The sequence below is a fragment of the Amblyraja radiata genome, chromosome 3 (genome assembly GCF_010909765.2).
Source record: "Amblyraja radiata isolate CabotCenter1 chromosome 3, sAmbRad1.1.pri, whole genome shotgun sequence".
NCBI lineage: Eukaryota > Metazoa > Chordata > Chondrichthyes > Rajiformes > Rajidae > Amblyraja > Amblyraja radiata.
Genome location: NC_045958.1, coordinates 1,134,394 through 1,150,226, shown reverse-complemented (window position 1 = coordinate 1,150,226; position 15,833 = coordinate 1,134,394). Strand labels below are relative to the sequence as shown.

General features: G+C 37.4%; 1 protein-coding gene across 4 annotated transcripts in view; it reads right to left on the bottom strand.

The window, feature by feature from the left end:
• The window catches only part of ssbp2 (single stranded DNA binding protein 2), a 352,688-nt gene that overhangs the window by 63,377 nt on the left and 273,478 nt on the right, over positions 1-15,833 (bottom strand). For 2 of the 4 annotated variants that reach the window (XM_033017226.1, XM_033017225.1), the window contains exons 5-7: positions 13,465-13,554; positions 6,270-6,353; positions 1,660-1,719 (exon numbers count right to left, since the gene is read on the bottom strand). In XM_033017226.1, the coding sequence (XP_032873117.1) occupies positions 1,660-1,719; positions 6,270-6,353; positions 13,465-13,554 (234 nt within the window). The remainder of the gene's footprint in view (positions 1-1,659; positions 1,720-6,269; positions 6,354-13,464; positions 13,555-15,833) is intronic. The other 2 variants (XM_033017227.1, XM_033017228.1) reach the window with 2 other exon arrangements.

Here is a 15,833-nt window from a genome sequence, read left to right as displayed (position 1 = left end):
GTTGTGGTGGCTTCATAATTCAGCTAGACTGTAGGACCTCCTTATTTGTCTGTCACTATCACCAGAACATCCAGATCAGCATCAGCACACACTCCTGCACACCGTGGTGCCATTGTCATTGATCTCAATCTAAAACATCATCCATTCCTTCTCTGCAGAGATGCTGCCTGTTACTCTGTTACTCTGTTTTACTGAGTTACTCTGGCATTTTGTGTCTGTATTCTGCCATTGGTTGGATTCAGTGGCCACCTTGCCTTTAAGAGGTGTAGGAATGCCTTCATTTAGGTACAGATTCATTTCAGCTGAGATGTAGGATTCCTGACATTCTTAATGTTCTTATCCACCTATATGGAAAATGCACTTTACATATCCTAAGCCACACAAAATTCCCGCTTAATGGCTTCACAACAATGCAAGTGCATATTTTCGTACAAATTAAGTATTGTGTTTGGTCAAAATAAAACAAAATAACCAAGACAATAACCAAAATATGTTCTCAGAAATAATTTAGAGTCCATTTATTCAAGCCATTTTAGATTTTTTTTAAACTTTCTATTCTCAAGGAAAGAAATAATATTTCAAATATAGTTTGTTATTGTATGTTCCTAAGATTATATGGTAAGTATAAGGAATATTAAACTTGTTAATACTTATTGTGAATTAGGAATTACAGTGAATAAATACTCTATGTTTTGATTGCAATTATGGAACATTAAAATAGTATCATTCTTATAGTCACTTCTGCAGATCAACATATCACAAAACAGTTGAATAAATTTTACCCAAACGTCTCTCCCAGATGCGATAAATGTTTGTTTCAAAATGCTAATATAACACATTCATTTGTAGGATGTACAAAGTTGAATAAATTTTGGAGCGATATATTTGATATATTTACAAAGCTTTTCAAGTCAAGAATAGAACCTAATACGGAATGGATTATATTTGGAATAATAGTAGAAGATATCAATTTAAATAAAGACCAAAACGTTTTTTTTAATTATGGGTTAATAATTGGAAAGAAATTGATACTTAAATTTTGGAAAAATACAGCTATACCAACTGTTAAAATGTGGATTAGGAATATGATGGACATAGCACGCCTTGAAGAAATGAGACTCCGATTAATAGATAAATATGACCAATTCTTAAGGAGTTGATCTCCTTTCATCGACTTTTTGGAATCATGTGATGCAGCGGTACCATAAGGATTGCTGATTTCAGTTCATGCCGTGGATAGATCTACATCTCCGAATAAAGATTTGAAAATTTCTATTTTAAAGGGCCTTCTCTCCTATTTCTACTTTCCACTTTTTCTTTTTTTTATATACACACTTCACGTTTTTCTATTCTCTACCATCTATTTTTCCTCTTTTTCCCCTTTCCATTGTTTTCTTTTTCTTGTCTTGCTTACTTCCTTTTCAAAACATAAAACTAGAGGTTGTACATAGAATGGATTACGGTATGACATAGTTGGCACCTAAAATTAGGTTCCACTGTATTGTTTTGTACTGTATTAACTTCTAATAAAATAAACAAAACATAAACAAAAAAACATATCACAAAACAAGGCTGGAAACATTAATACAACTTTTCATGAAATACAATGCAAATGTGACAGATGTTTATTATAATTAAGTGATTCAAATAATATTTTACCTGGTTAGGTATTCTGAGAGGTGGCCTGGGGCCTCCTGGATAACGAGGTGACATGAAAGGCTGCAAAGAAAAATAAATGGAGAAAAATACTTTTCAATTAAAATAATTCAACTTTATGCACCATCCTTATTTTTTTAAATTACAATTTCACCATATGTCCCTTTTTCAGAAGGTCTTCCCACCAGGAGTCTCATCAGTCTCACGTTTAACATGTCACTTTTTGCATATATTCTTTTAGAGTGGTTGCGAGTCCATTCCATAACAGGAATTATCATCACAAACTAACATACGTCACACATTGAGTCAGCAAATCTAAAGATCGGCCATTACAATATCACAATCCTGTGATCACAATGGTATTAAGCAATCCTTTTAATTGTTAAATCAGTAAGTCCAACACAGTAATTCATAGCGTCTAAATTATCATGTCCATCAGCATGAAATTTAACCAGTGTATAAATCCATACAAATTATACTTTAACAAACACACAAAAGTTATCTGCATGTTTAAATTGTACAACAAAAAAATAAGTCAAAACAAAATGCAAGACCCGGTCTGAAGAAGGGTCTCGACCCGAAAAGTCACCCATTCCTTCTCTCCAGAGATGCTGCCTGTCCCGCTAAGTTACTCCAGCATTTTGTGTCTCCCTGCAAGGTTATTGAGTTGGTCTGCTTATGACCAACAGTAGCCAAAAACAAATTTAGTGCCATGTAAATATTCCAGACTACCTGGTGAGTTATATTATTTCCTGGAAGGCATGGAATAACATTTTACTACAATCATTGCGGCAATTGTCCAGAACAATATCAACATTCCATTTTCTTGGCTCAGGTACACATTTCTGCCTTGTTAAAATACTTGTATATCCCATTTCCTGTAAAAATTAAATCTATTGTAATATCATTGCATTCAGAAGAATGAGAGTGCTAGTTCATACTTAAAATCAAATTCCGGATATAGAAATGAATGTTAAACAGAGGCATTAGAAGTAAACTTCCAATTTTAAATATTTAGAATGTGCCAGTTCTTGATATTTATTCACTTGTTTTATTAACCCGGATCACAGAGAACCACATTTTTAAAATATAAATTTCCAAAGTTAATTTCTTATTAGTAATGCAATAAGTGTCATCTACTATAAATGAAATAATTCTCCACAGAACCAGTTGGTCATTAAACGAACCAACTTCCACAACTTACTTCACAATATGAATGTGACTAATTGACAACTGGTCATCATGCAGAAAACACACGTATTTGTTGTTCACAATTTTAACGTTTTTGATATTTGAAAAATATTGTCACCTGAACAGATAAGCATTTTGCTGGCCTTGACCAAATACCCATGGAGATTGACCTCAGATTCCAAAAAAACAAATACCAGATAACCAAAACAGAACAGTGTATTTTAATGTTTAAGAAGGAACTGCAGATGCTGGAAAATCGAAGGTAGACAAAAATAGGCGACGTTCTGGGTCGAGACCAAGAAGGGTGCCGACCCGGAACGTGGCCTATTCCTTCGCTCCATAGATGCTGCCTCACCCGCTGATTTTCTCCAGCATTTTTGTCTACCAGTGTATTTTAATATTACTTTTAGAATTGTCTGCAATTGAACTCATTTGGACACAAAACATAAAAGAAAAAAATACAAATTTCCCATTGAACATTTATTCAACTTTCAAACTGCAGTTGGAAAGTTATATCAGAGGACAATATTCTAGAAGTGCATCAAACTGTACTGATATTCATAAACAAAATAGACAACCTATATTTTAAAACTACATTAAAAAATAATCTTTCTAAAGCTTAAATGGGTACATTTCAACATTTCATACCCTCAAACTATCTATTTGCATTTGTCCTGAGGATCTGAGACTATCCATGATTAGTTGCTGTTATCAACTAGTCTATTGAGTTAAGTTTAAACCGATAGTTAGCGACTGCTTCCCACAATATTATTAATGTTCTGGGTATAGTTAGTCATAGATAGATGAATACAGTGCGGAAACAGGCCCTTCGGCCCAACTCGCCCACACCGGCCAACATTGTCCCAGCTACCCAAGTCCCAACTTGCCTGCGCTTGGTCCATAACCCTCCAAACCTGTCCTATCCATGTGCCTGTCCAACTGTTTCTTAAACAATGGGATAGTCCCAACCTCAACTACCTCCTCTGGCAGCTTCCTCCATACACCCACCACCCTCTGTGTGAAGAAGTTACCTCTCGGATTCCTAATAAATCTTTTCCCCTTCACCTTGAACCTATGTCCTCTGGTCCTCGATTTCCCGACTCTGGGTAAAAGACTGGGTGCATCCACCCGATCTATTCCTCTCATGATTTTGTATACCTCTAAGATCTCCCCTCATCCTCCTGTGCTCCATAGAATAGAGACCCAGCCTATTCAACCTCTCCCTTTAGCTCACACCCTCTAGTCCTGGCAACATCCTCGTAAATCTTTTCTGAACCCTTTCAAGCTTGACAATATCTTTCCGATAACATGTTGCCCAGAACTGAACACAATATTCTAAATGCGGTCTCACCAAGGTCTTATACAACTGCAACATGACCTCCCAACTTCTATACTCAATACTTTGACTGATGAAGGCCAAAGTGCCAATAGCCTTTTTGATCACCTTATCTACCTGCGACTCGACCTTCATGGAACCATGCACCTGTACTCCTAGATCCCTTTGCTCTACAACACTACCCAGAGGCCTACCATTTACTGTGTAGGTCCTGCCCTTGCTCGACGTCCCAAAATGCAACACCTCACACTTCTCTGTATTAAATTCCATTAACGTGGCCACCTGGCCAATCGATCCAGATCCTGCTGCAATCGTTCACAACCATCAGGAGGAAAGTAATGAAGTCCACAGACCACAGTCTGTTCGTATTGGTGGAAATGTGTCAGCCTCAATAACAATCAGCACGGGAGCACCTCAAGGCTGCGTGCTCAGCCCCCTGCTGTACTCACTCTATACCCATGACTGCGTAGCGAACCACAGTGCGAACTCCATCATCAAGTTCGCTGACGACACCACTATTGTGGGGCGTATCACTGATGGGGATGAGTCAGAGTACAGAAGAGAGATCGAGCAACTGTCCATATGGTGCCAGCGCAATAACCTGGCCCTCAACACCAGCAAAACCAAGGAACTGATTGTGGACTTTGGAAGGAGTAGGAGGGGGACCCACAGCCCCATTTATATCAACGGGTCGATGGTTGAAAGGGTCAAGAGCTTCAAATTCCTGGGCGTGCACATCTCTGAAGATCTTTCCTGGTCCGAGAACACTAATGCAATCATCAAAAAAGCACATCAGCGCCTCTACTTCCTGAGAAGATTACGGAGAGTCGGATTGTCAAGGAAGACTCTCTCTAATTTCTACAGGTGCACAGTCGAGAGCATGCTGACCGGTTGCATCGTGGCTTGGTTCGGCAATTTGAGCGCCCTGGAAAGGAAAAGACTACAAAAAGTAGTAAACACTGCCCAGTCCATCATCGGCTCTGACCTTCCTTCCATCGAGGGGATCTATCGCGGTCGCTGCCTCAAAAAGGCTGGCAGTATCATGAAAGACCCACACCATCCGGGCCACACACTCATCTCCCTGCTACCTTCAGGTAGAAGGTACAGGAGCCTGAAGACTGCAACAACCAGGTTCAGGAATAGTTACTTCCCCTCAGCCATCAGGCTATTAAACCTGGCTCGGACAAAACTCTGATTATTACCAACCACTTTCTGTTATTTGCACTATCAGTTTATTTATTCATGTGTGTATATATTTATATCATGGTATATGGACACATTTATCTGTTTTGTAGTAAATGCCTACTATTTTCTGTGTGCTTAAGCAAAGCAAGAATTTCATTGTCCTATACAGGGACACATGACAATAAACTAACTTGAACTTGAACTTGAACTTGAAGGCAGCAAAATGTTACAGTTGCCAGTGTTTTTTAGCAAAATGCCAGTTTACTATTAACATTTTGGGGCTCTTCGCCTGCAATTTAAACTTAAAGATGGCAGAAGTTTCATCTTCTTGACCTACAGAAAGGCAAGATGGGAGATGTAATGGAGCTTCTCATCAATTGTGATATGAATAACCTTGTGCCTACAATCACATCCGGAGTCATTTGCTGTGGTATACCATGATGTTGCATGTGTTTACCTTTTTTGTTCTAACTATAAAGTATAATTCACTGATATTACAATTTTTGACAGGTTATTTTGATATTCAGACCATTACTTGATGTTTGTAGGTTAATTTTGAGAATAGTTACACTTTAAACAACAGCTCCACATGATTAAATTTGCTAACAGGCGGTAATCTGGGTACAAGTAAAAGACTGAACTAATCTGGAAAACATACAATGTTATATACAAAATGCAAAGATTCGGGCCAGTGGAAAAGTATTTTTCACAAAGCAATGATAACCATGCAAAATAATACTAACATCAATTTTGCAAGCAAACCAAAATGCAAAAGAACCAAATCACAACTAAACTGGAACTGATGGATAAAATGTCATTAGAGCAAGTATTAATATATTTCGTAGGAGCTGGTGCTTACACAGCCCTGGTTTGTTCTGAATAACTACTTGTGCCTTCCTACCTGGCTGTGAGGTCCCATCATGGGATTGCTGGGATTATGTGGTGGAGGCTGTGCATGTGGAGAGGGCTGTGAACCTGGTGGTCCCTAGAGACAATTGCAAACATAAATTAGCCAGCAGCACAACTATTAACAAAGTTACTGCCTACTTATGCCAAGGTTCTCAACCTGAACGTTAGTCATACCCTGTTAATATGTTTTAATTCGGGACAGTTAAGTGACATTAAAATAAACAATCTATTATTCTGAAATTAAGTGTACCCACTGTTCTAAAACTGGCAGAAATATTTCATTGAGCTCAGCCCATACATCATAATCCTAAAAACTTCAGATTAAACATGCAAGTGTTGTGGAAATAATATGTTTGCCTATCAATTGGATATGATGAATATCAATCTTTTTAACATTATTTTTTATTATTTTTTTAACATTATTAGAACAAAGCAGAATTTGTTTCCAAATGTTTGTTATTTTAGGAAACATAATAGCCCATTAATAACATTAAAATATGCTTCAATGTGAAAAAATATTATTTGGGAAAGAAAATAATGGTCAAAATGGTATTAAGAATAGTTTACAAGTGACATTATAAAATGTTCATGCGTAAGCTACAACATTCATGCCTAAATGGTCCGAATTATGTAGTTCTCAATTTATTTCATGTTTTTTGCCAATTTCCACCAAAAGCACCTTTTCCAATTGTTACTTGAAGAATTCAATGTTATTGGAAGAACTAATCCGCTTGATGGAAGTGACAAATCTTTTAAAGCCCCCTAAATTACTTGACAATACATCTCTCAGTTTAGGAAACTGCTGTTGAACAAATAATCACCTGATTTTGAAAATATGCTGCTCTAAAAATATTTTCAATTTAATTAAATGATCCCATAATATTTATCCTGTGTTTTATTAAAACTGCTGAACTAAGTAACTTATCTTTGTGATGTGAGAAGTGGAACCTATCACATTAGAAATCATAACTATGTCAGATTATTCAACAAAAATCATTTTGATCGAATATGATCCCCATATTCTATGTGGGAAATTCAGTGTGATACAGACACGCTATCATCCCTTTCCCTCAGGCCAGGCATGGTGGATAGTTGTTTAAGAAGGAACTGCAGATGCTGGTTTAAACCGAAGGTAGACACAAAAGCTGGAGTAACTCAACGGGACAGGCAGTATCTCTGGAGAGAAGGAATGGGTGACATTTCATGTCGAGACCCTTCTTCAGACAAATAATGGGAATGAAAATATTTCTTAATGGGAGAATTATGTGAGTGGTAAAATTCTGTAAACACAGTTCCTCTTATTTAAATCATCTGTACTAAATGCTATATTGCCTGGGATCACAAAGTTTTATACATTTGAAGTGTAATCAACTACATCCGTAATGAATATATTTGGCCAGCTAAACAGTCATCAAATGTGAACATTTGTTCCTTACTGGAGTCACAAGCAACTGCATATGCCAAAATCTTGAGCAAAACAGTGCTGGAGTAACTCAGTGGGTCAGGGAGGGTCCCGACCCGAAACGTCACTATCCATTCTCGCCAGAGATGCTGCCTGACCTACTGAGTAACTCCAGCACTGTGATTTACACAGCATTCCTTAGTGCCTGATTGCTAGCAATCATACAATTTATGTTGCCTTGAACAACTACCAATCCTGTACAATTCCTTTCAAAAAATGCCCATTTTCTCTGTATTCTGCAGGCAGTTACCAATTTTTTACTCACACTTGAACCTGAAATCAAAGGGTGGCCACTTGCTTGTGTATGATGCTGTCAATCATTTCCCACCTGAACGCCCATGCTTATTAATATGTTTGTGGTAAGAAGGACTGGATCTTGCAAGCAGCTCTCTTTCAGTCATTACTGTGGCATACATTTTCAGGATACCACAATACCCTCGTATAAAATTAAAAACAGATAGCTCTTTGGCTGTGTCGTAAAATCACATGGGATTCAAATAGGGATCGGTCAAAACGCTGATTAAATATTCATTACATTAGATAAGTCATGCTAGGTTTCAGTTTAATACTCAAATAATATATTAATATTCCAATACGCTGCATCAAAAAAAACCCATCAGTTTATTGCCTATTGTAAACTACAATGAAAATACCACACCCCTCCTGTATCACCAGGGAGAAAATAAACCATTGTCAAAGGTTATTCTCTCCCAATTCATTACTACGGCCACTTTCATCCACTGGGTTATTGCTAGCTTCAGAACAAAACTGAGAGTGATAGAAGGTTCTCTTGTCTATCAAAAATTGAGCCTTGTTTAAGAAACCTTACAAAAGTGAGCTAGTTAAAATACTCACCTGCTTATATAAGCAAATATTAAAAAAATAAACACCAAACAAAACAACAGAAATATTGCACAAATACCTGCCATGTACTAGATGTGAATCAAATATATGAAACAAAGCATCCAGCCTTCTCTCCAACACTCTAAGCCCACCACCATAATCAGGGAGTTACTAAATGCTGTTAACGTTGTATCATTTAATCTTGACCATAATGTACTCAGCTTTTGGTTACCTGAACTACAAGAAAGGCTATATATTATTCTGAAATATTTTCTGATTGGAAGAAATTTATGCATTTAACTAAACAGCACGTTCACAACCTCTTCTGCATGTAAACTAAATGTAAGATCACTTTCCACTAGGAGGCAACAATGCTCCACTAACTTAGTTTGCATTCAGTAAGAAAAACATTCTTAATAATATTGATAAGAAGTGAATATTAACCTATTTTATAAGAGGATTCTTTTTTTTTACAATTATGAATCAATGAGGTCAGTTCCTTGGCAGTAGCCTAGCTATTTTAATAATGTCCAAATTCTCAGGTATAAACTATCTGTGAAGTGGTAAAACCTAATATTGCCCTTTATAATATGTTCATTTGCTGTTTGAGAATTTCAAAATGATAAAAGGTTCTGATGAAGGGGATGTTGCGAAATAAAATCATAGCTATAGGTCCAATTTATGCATAATTTATCATATCATGCAAATCCACAAAATGGAAGCAATTGAATAAGTATAAATGTATCTAACACAACTTCATATCAGAGCAAAATCCACTGGCTATTCCCCATGGAGATGTCTAAATCTATGGAACAAGACCTTCTGCATCATGCTCCGTGTACTGAGAACCCCCCTGCTGATTTTCTTTGGAATTCAAGAGTATGTGCATGCTTAGGTAGGTAAGTCACAATCCTCTTGTGCATAAGCTGACTCAGGCAGCTCTTAGCACAAACCCTGGGGGGGAACCTTATTCAGTGCAGGTCATCCTGAACTGCAAACTATATAAAGGTTTAAAAATAAACACATTTTCTATCAAATTTTGAATATTCAGTTTTTAAATAATTCATTAAGCTTGAATGGGATTGGTGGTGCACTGTATTTTCCTACTTTCTTTTTTCATTGGTAATAATTACAATGTATCAAACTTCATTGAACATAGAACAGTATAGCACAGGAACAGGCCCTTTGGCCCACAAAGTCTGTGCCGAATATGATGTCAATATCTCATCTGCCTGCATATGATCCATATGCTTCTATTCACTGCCCACCATAGTGCTTCAAATTGGCACTTGGTTTAAATTAACATCCAATTCATTTGAACCATAATGATTGGCATGGATGCAGGTGCTTTTTACTGAATTTAAAAAAAAGTGATGGATTGTTTTCAGAGCTGCTCAGTAAATTCCCACCTAACAACAAAAAGTAAAAATCAATGAAACCCGGAGTATTAGAAAATGGAGAAAAAGAGCACGTTAGCATTGGCAAATGACATCTCTATAATATTGATCAAAATGACATCAAGCAGATTTAACATTTATCAATTCAGACACTGAAGGCTCTTGTCTAGTTTACGTACTTTAGAGTACTGCTTATAACAAGGCTGAACTTTCATTGTTATAAATAGATGCATTGAATGTTTGGATTTTAATGGAAAACATCAAGTACATCAAGGTGATTCAAAATCCTTCTACCTGAAATAATTTTACACCACGGTGGGACATTTTGTGAAGAATTTCTCATAAATTTCCTAAGTGTTCCTTAATTTTCTTTAATAAACAACATTTAACAGAATGCACAAATCAAACTAAAATGAAATGTGAACAAGGTGAGAAAAAGCCAAAATGGTGCTCAACTGGATCTGGTACTCAGCATTGGAGACTGGTAGGAGTGGCAACATGAAGGGGAACTGAAATCCATAATTTGCCATCAAGGAACAAAGATAAGCACATGGGGTAAGAATATATGATAGAAATGCAGCTGCATTGAGGAGGCTGCATTCAGGGGGGGGGGGGGGGGTAGGGGGGGAGAGACATTTCTGTAATCATTAAGGTGAGTCTTGCATTGCATACTGCTAAGCTAACAATCACCATGGAGAGGATTCAGAATAGCATACACAACAAAGCTAAGTTCTTAAAATCAAACTCCCAGGACCCAGAGAGGAAGTTCAAAAGTAGGCTGCCATTTATGGACACCTATTAAACTTGGCCTGATACCATTCCATTCTATTTTGTATGCTGACACCAATTTATTTTACGGATTGCTCCTTGTTTTTCCCCAATGATAATTTAGACTTTATGATACAATCATTGCAGTTCTTGAAGTGCTGCCTCATGGACAAGTAGCTTAGTTGGCCCATTCACTCCCTGTTCCCAAAGTCTACAGTGCCTACTACCCGCTTAGGTTGAAAACATACTGATCATTCATGACCATATTTCAGAAATCTGTCGAGTACTTTGACTTGTAAAGTTATAGTAGTGATTGAAATTCCTCACTCTACACCTTTTACACTTACACCTCTGTAATTTCACTGCACACTTACTCCAATATTTTGGCCCATAAATTTCCTTCAGTAGCATGACAGTTCTCTTCACTATTAAATATTAGTGGCTTGTGGATTTACGGGCTGGGTAAAATTTCAAGATTGCAAATGATGTCAGCTTTGGTAGGCATGGTAAATAGTGAGAAGGGCAGCAATGAACTATGAGTAGGCAAGTCATAGTTAAAGGTACTCAAGTGCACACAGTATTATTACTGCATGTATATGGTTTACCCTGTGAGCATCATGTGAACAAGGAATTAATTGCACACTGGTGTATACGAAAATAAACTAATCTGAATATGAACCTTAATGTAGGGAAGAGTGAGACAATATATTTAGCAGCAAGAACAACAATATAGATTACATGTATTGGGTATGCAAGAACAGGGAGATCAGAGTGCATGAATGCATTAATCTCTGGAAATAACAGGACATGGAGAAGGACTGGTCAGTAGAGCATAACGATCCTGGCCTTTGTGTACAATAGGGAGGTTGTGATTAATGTGATAAAACACTAGTTAGATCACAACTGGATTCAAAATCTTACGGAGGAGGCAGAAAAAAAAGTTCCCAGGACAAGGGACCTCAAACTGGAAGGTTACACAGGAAAAGCAGGGCATATTCAAATGGGAAGAAAGATAGTTGAGAGATGGTTTAACAAGGAAGTGTAGATTATGAATGTAGGATTAGATAAAGTACATTAAGAGCTGTACAGGAGTGGGTGAATCAAGAACCACAGAACTAATGTTTGAAAGGTATAGTCCAAAGATCCATAGTGATGGGAGGAAAAGCTGTTTTGTTCAGCAGATTGGGTATGAACTGCAAATTACTATGCATCCGAGCAGTGGATACAGTCAATTACAATTTCAGATATGAATTAAATAGGGAATTGAAGAAAGTCATTTACAGGCTAACGGAAAATAGTAAAGGGATGTGACTGGTAGCATTAGTCAACAAATAGCTAGGATATTCAATAGTTTCCTTCTGTACTATAACAATTCGATCATCCTTTTAATCCACTCACTTTAACTGATTGCCCTTAAAGGCTTTTATAAACTTGGGTGGGAAGTAAGGTTGGAAAGCATCTGTAAAATATCCTACTTTCATTGAATAATTATTATGTACTGATAAGGCGTAGGAAGCATGGTTGAGTTTTCTTATTAATCCAATAGCACTTCCAATAGCAGTAGTGTTAGAGCCTGAACAAGTCAGAAAGGTCAGCAGTAAAGGAAACTGGAAATGTTCTGACCTGCATGGTTCTCCCTGAAATTACAGAGGATACCTAGATTTGTTTTTAAGAACAAAGCTTTAAAAAACAAGCCTTAAATATCCTGCGCCTAGAAATTTGGTCTCAAAGGGTCTCAATCCAAAACGTCATCTGTATATTCCCCACCACAGATGTTGCCTGACCCACTCCGTTCCGTCAGCATTTGTTTTTTGCTCAAAATTCCAGCATCTACAGTCTCCTGTGTGCCCTAAAATTTCATCACATATCAAAGAACAAATGAAATAGATGCAGGAAAAGGCCAGACTGCCCCTTAAACCTGCTATACCATTCAATAGTTTTTACCTGCACCATTTTTCTGCAAAAATCCCAATTCTCTTCTAGCTCCCTGATTGCTGCCCTCAATAAGCCCCTGCTGGCACTGTTTTTCCAAAAAGGGCTTTGTTCACCCCATCCCAGGTGCTAATCTTTGCCAGATCATGATATTTAAGTCAGATCTACTCTAGAGGCACTATCTGCCCCGATCAACGACTCTGACAACCATCATTTGTATCCTTTCATGATATCCATATAATGGGTCCATTAAAATTGATCGGCCATTGTGTTTATGTGGGTTTTAACACACATTTTGTCTGGAAAATGGCACTTTCCAGTGTGCAGGCAATACATGGTCAAGTTCAGTTAAAATTGACAAGAGTAACTAGTTGCACTCTAACCAATCTGCTCACTAGCAAAAGCTTGGTCCTTTACAAAGCTTGTTTTTTTTTAAATTTACTGCAGTAGAAATCACAGCACATCAGAAACTGTGCCATTAATGTCCATCAACTCTAGTCCTTCATATTAGTCCAATCTACCCCTTTAAAAGGAAAAATAATACATTTGTGTAATTATCAGCAATATTAATAGAATTCGATATTTGTGCTTTAATTTAAACCTATAAATCCACATAGATGTATGTATGTACGTAATCCTACTAGTTCCTGAGTTCACCATCTGCTTCAAGTCAATTATAATCTGCAGTGATAATTTAGAGGGATTCAGCATATCTCTTATTCTTATTTAGAAATCATCAAGTATTTTTTTTTAAATCTTCTCCTACTGCTTAAGTCTCTTATTACCTGAAAGAATCCCGGTGGTACTGGGCCTACTGGCATTCCGTCTCCTGGGGGAATGTTTCCTAGTACTGGACTGGGAGCTGCTGCTGCACTCTGTAAAGAAAGGCAACTCCTGTGTCATTACATCCTGTAACAAGGAACTGGCATACTTCCTAAGTGTAAAGAATAAAATAACACATGCTTTGAATCAATTAAACTCATGACAAAAACAAATCTAAATATATCCTTTATGTGCAGCAAGTGTTTACATAGGCATAGCGATATCATAAAACCATAACAATATTTAAATGTCTAACTGCTCATTTGAAAGACAGGCCAATCTTCTCTATAATGAATGGCTGATTTAGCTGACAATCATGGCTAAATGCAACATGAATTAAATTTGCACATCTATCCATTTTTTCAGACACTATATTTCAACAATCGTTACAAAATAACATTGTTAATTGCACAATACAATCGCTGGGGTCAGATGGATGAAGGGAAAAGAACATTTTTAAGGATTTGTATTTGGTACAATATCCCGATCTGTACAGAACCGCACAGATCTCCACAGAACTGGAGGCAAAGATGCTTCCTGAAAAATACCAACTTTGTAAAGTTATTATCTTTGAGTTAAACCTTCCATTATGGTTTTACAAAGGTTTAATTTAATATCCACCCAATTAGAATTTTAACCCAATGATTTAGTTCAGAAGAATCAGAAAAAGTCAGTGGAGTAAAGAGATTAGTTGAGGGTGGCAGTGTTTCGGCCCGAAACGTCGCCTATTTCCTTCGCTCCATAGATGCTGCTGCACCCGCTGAGTTTCCCCAGCAATTTTGTGTACCAGTTGAGGGTGGCAGGTGGGGGCATGGTTGGTGATGAAAGGAATTATGCAGAAGTCAGCATTTCAGTCCCAAACGTTTAGCAACAGTCCTGGATATTAAAGTCAAACTCATGCGTCAAAACACAAGGAAAAATACAATGAACAAATGAAAATATACATACAATTTCAATATATTACGTAACTGAGCAAAACATGGAGAAAATGATATCTAACATAAAGGACTGTAAAATGATGCACACAAAAATATATTGTGAAGTTACAATAAGTTGAATTGAATCTTTACAGTGAAGCAAAGGAAGTGATTGGGAAATAACATAATATTCATTTTCAATATCCACATGACATTTAAGAAACAAAGATTATTAGGTAAGATAGTTGCTGTTTAGAAGAAGGGGCAGGGAAAAGGAGAAAAGCTAAATAGAATGCCTTCCCAGTTGTATCGATTCAAATGAATGATGCCAAAATGTTGTACATAGCAGCTTCAGAGATAGGAAGCATGCCTTTTCTCTTTCCTTCTCCAGAATGATGCCTATGAAATTAAAATAGAAAATGCTGGATAAATTCAACAGGTCAAGCAGCATCTGTGGAAAGAGACAATGTTTCAGATCAAAGACCTTCCATCAGAACTTGGAGAGAAAAACAAACTAGTTTTAAGATAAAGAAATGGGTATGATGTATGGATAAAACAAAAATAGTATTTCTGACTAGGTCATGCCAAGGTTGTAGAGGTCTTCCCATCAATGCTTTAATGGAGACATTTTGAGAATGATAACACAAAGGTGTTGCAAAATACAGGATAACGGATACACACCCAGCAGGTCAGACTATGCAAATGGAGAACAAAAATCTGAGCCAATGTCACAAATGGATGACTTGGAGCAGAAGTGGCCAGTTCTGATGAAGAGAGAGAGTGAGTTATCTTATGTTGTAGAATTTAATATTGAGTTCAAAGGCTGCATCAGGCCCAGATGGAAGATGTTCCTCAAGCTCTTGTTAGTCCTTGTTATAAAAGTGCAAGATGCCACAGAAAAAGCAGTCAGGGAGGGAGTGGAGTGGATAATTGAAGTGTTTCTGGGCGAGCTCTCAGGCACACCCTTATATTCCTCCACTGACCAAAAAGCCATCGTTTACTTAACTGTCATGGACCTCATTTCTTATGGGAATCTTCCCACTATAGCTTCCAACTCTTACTCTTCCAGCCCACAAACTTCATTTTTACCCCTCCTCCACAAGCACGAGTGTCCAGGCAGGACCATTGTTCGCCCTCCTTTAGCCCAATGGAACTAATTTCTTCTTGCCTTGACTCCATCATTTCTCCCCAGCGCCAGTCCTTTTTTACTAACATTCATGATGCCCCGGGTGCCTTCCACCACTTCGACGGTTTTCATTTGCCTGGTTCCAAGCAGATCATCTATTCCATTTATAGGTAATCCCTCTCTACCTCCATCCACAATCACAATAGACTGCTGCCCTTTGGCTTCTCCCTTGAAAAATGGCCCAACTAGTTCTTCTCCATCCTCATTGATTGAATTAATTCTCGCATTC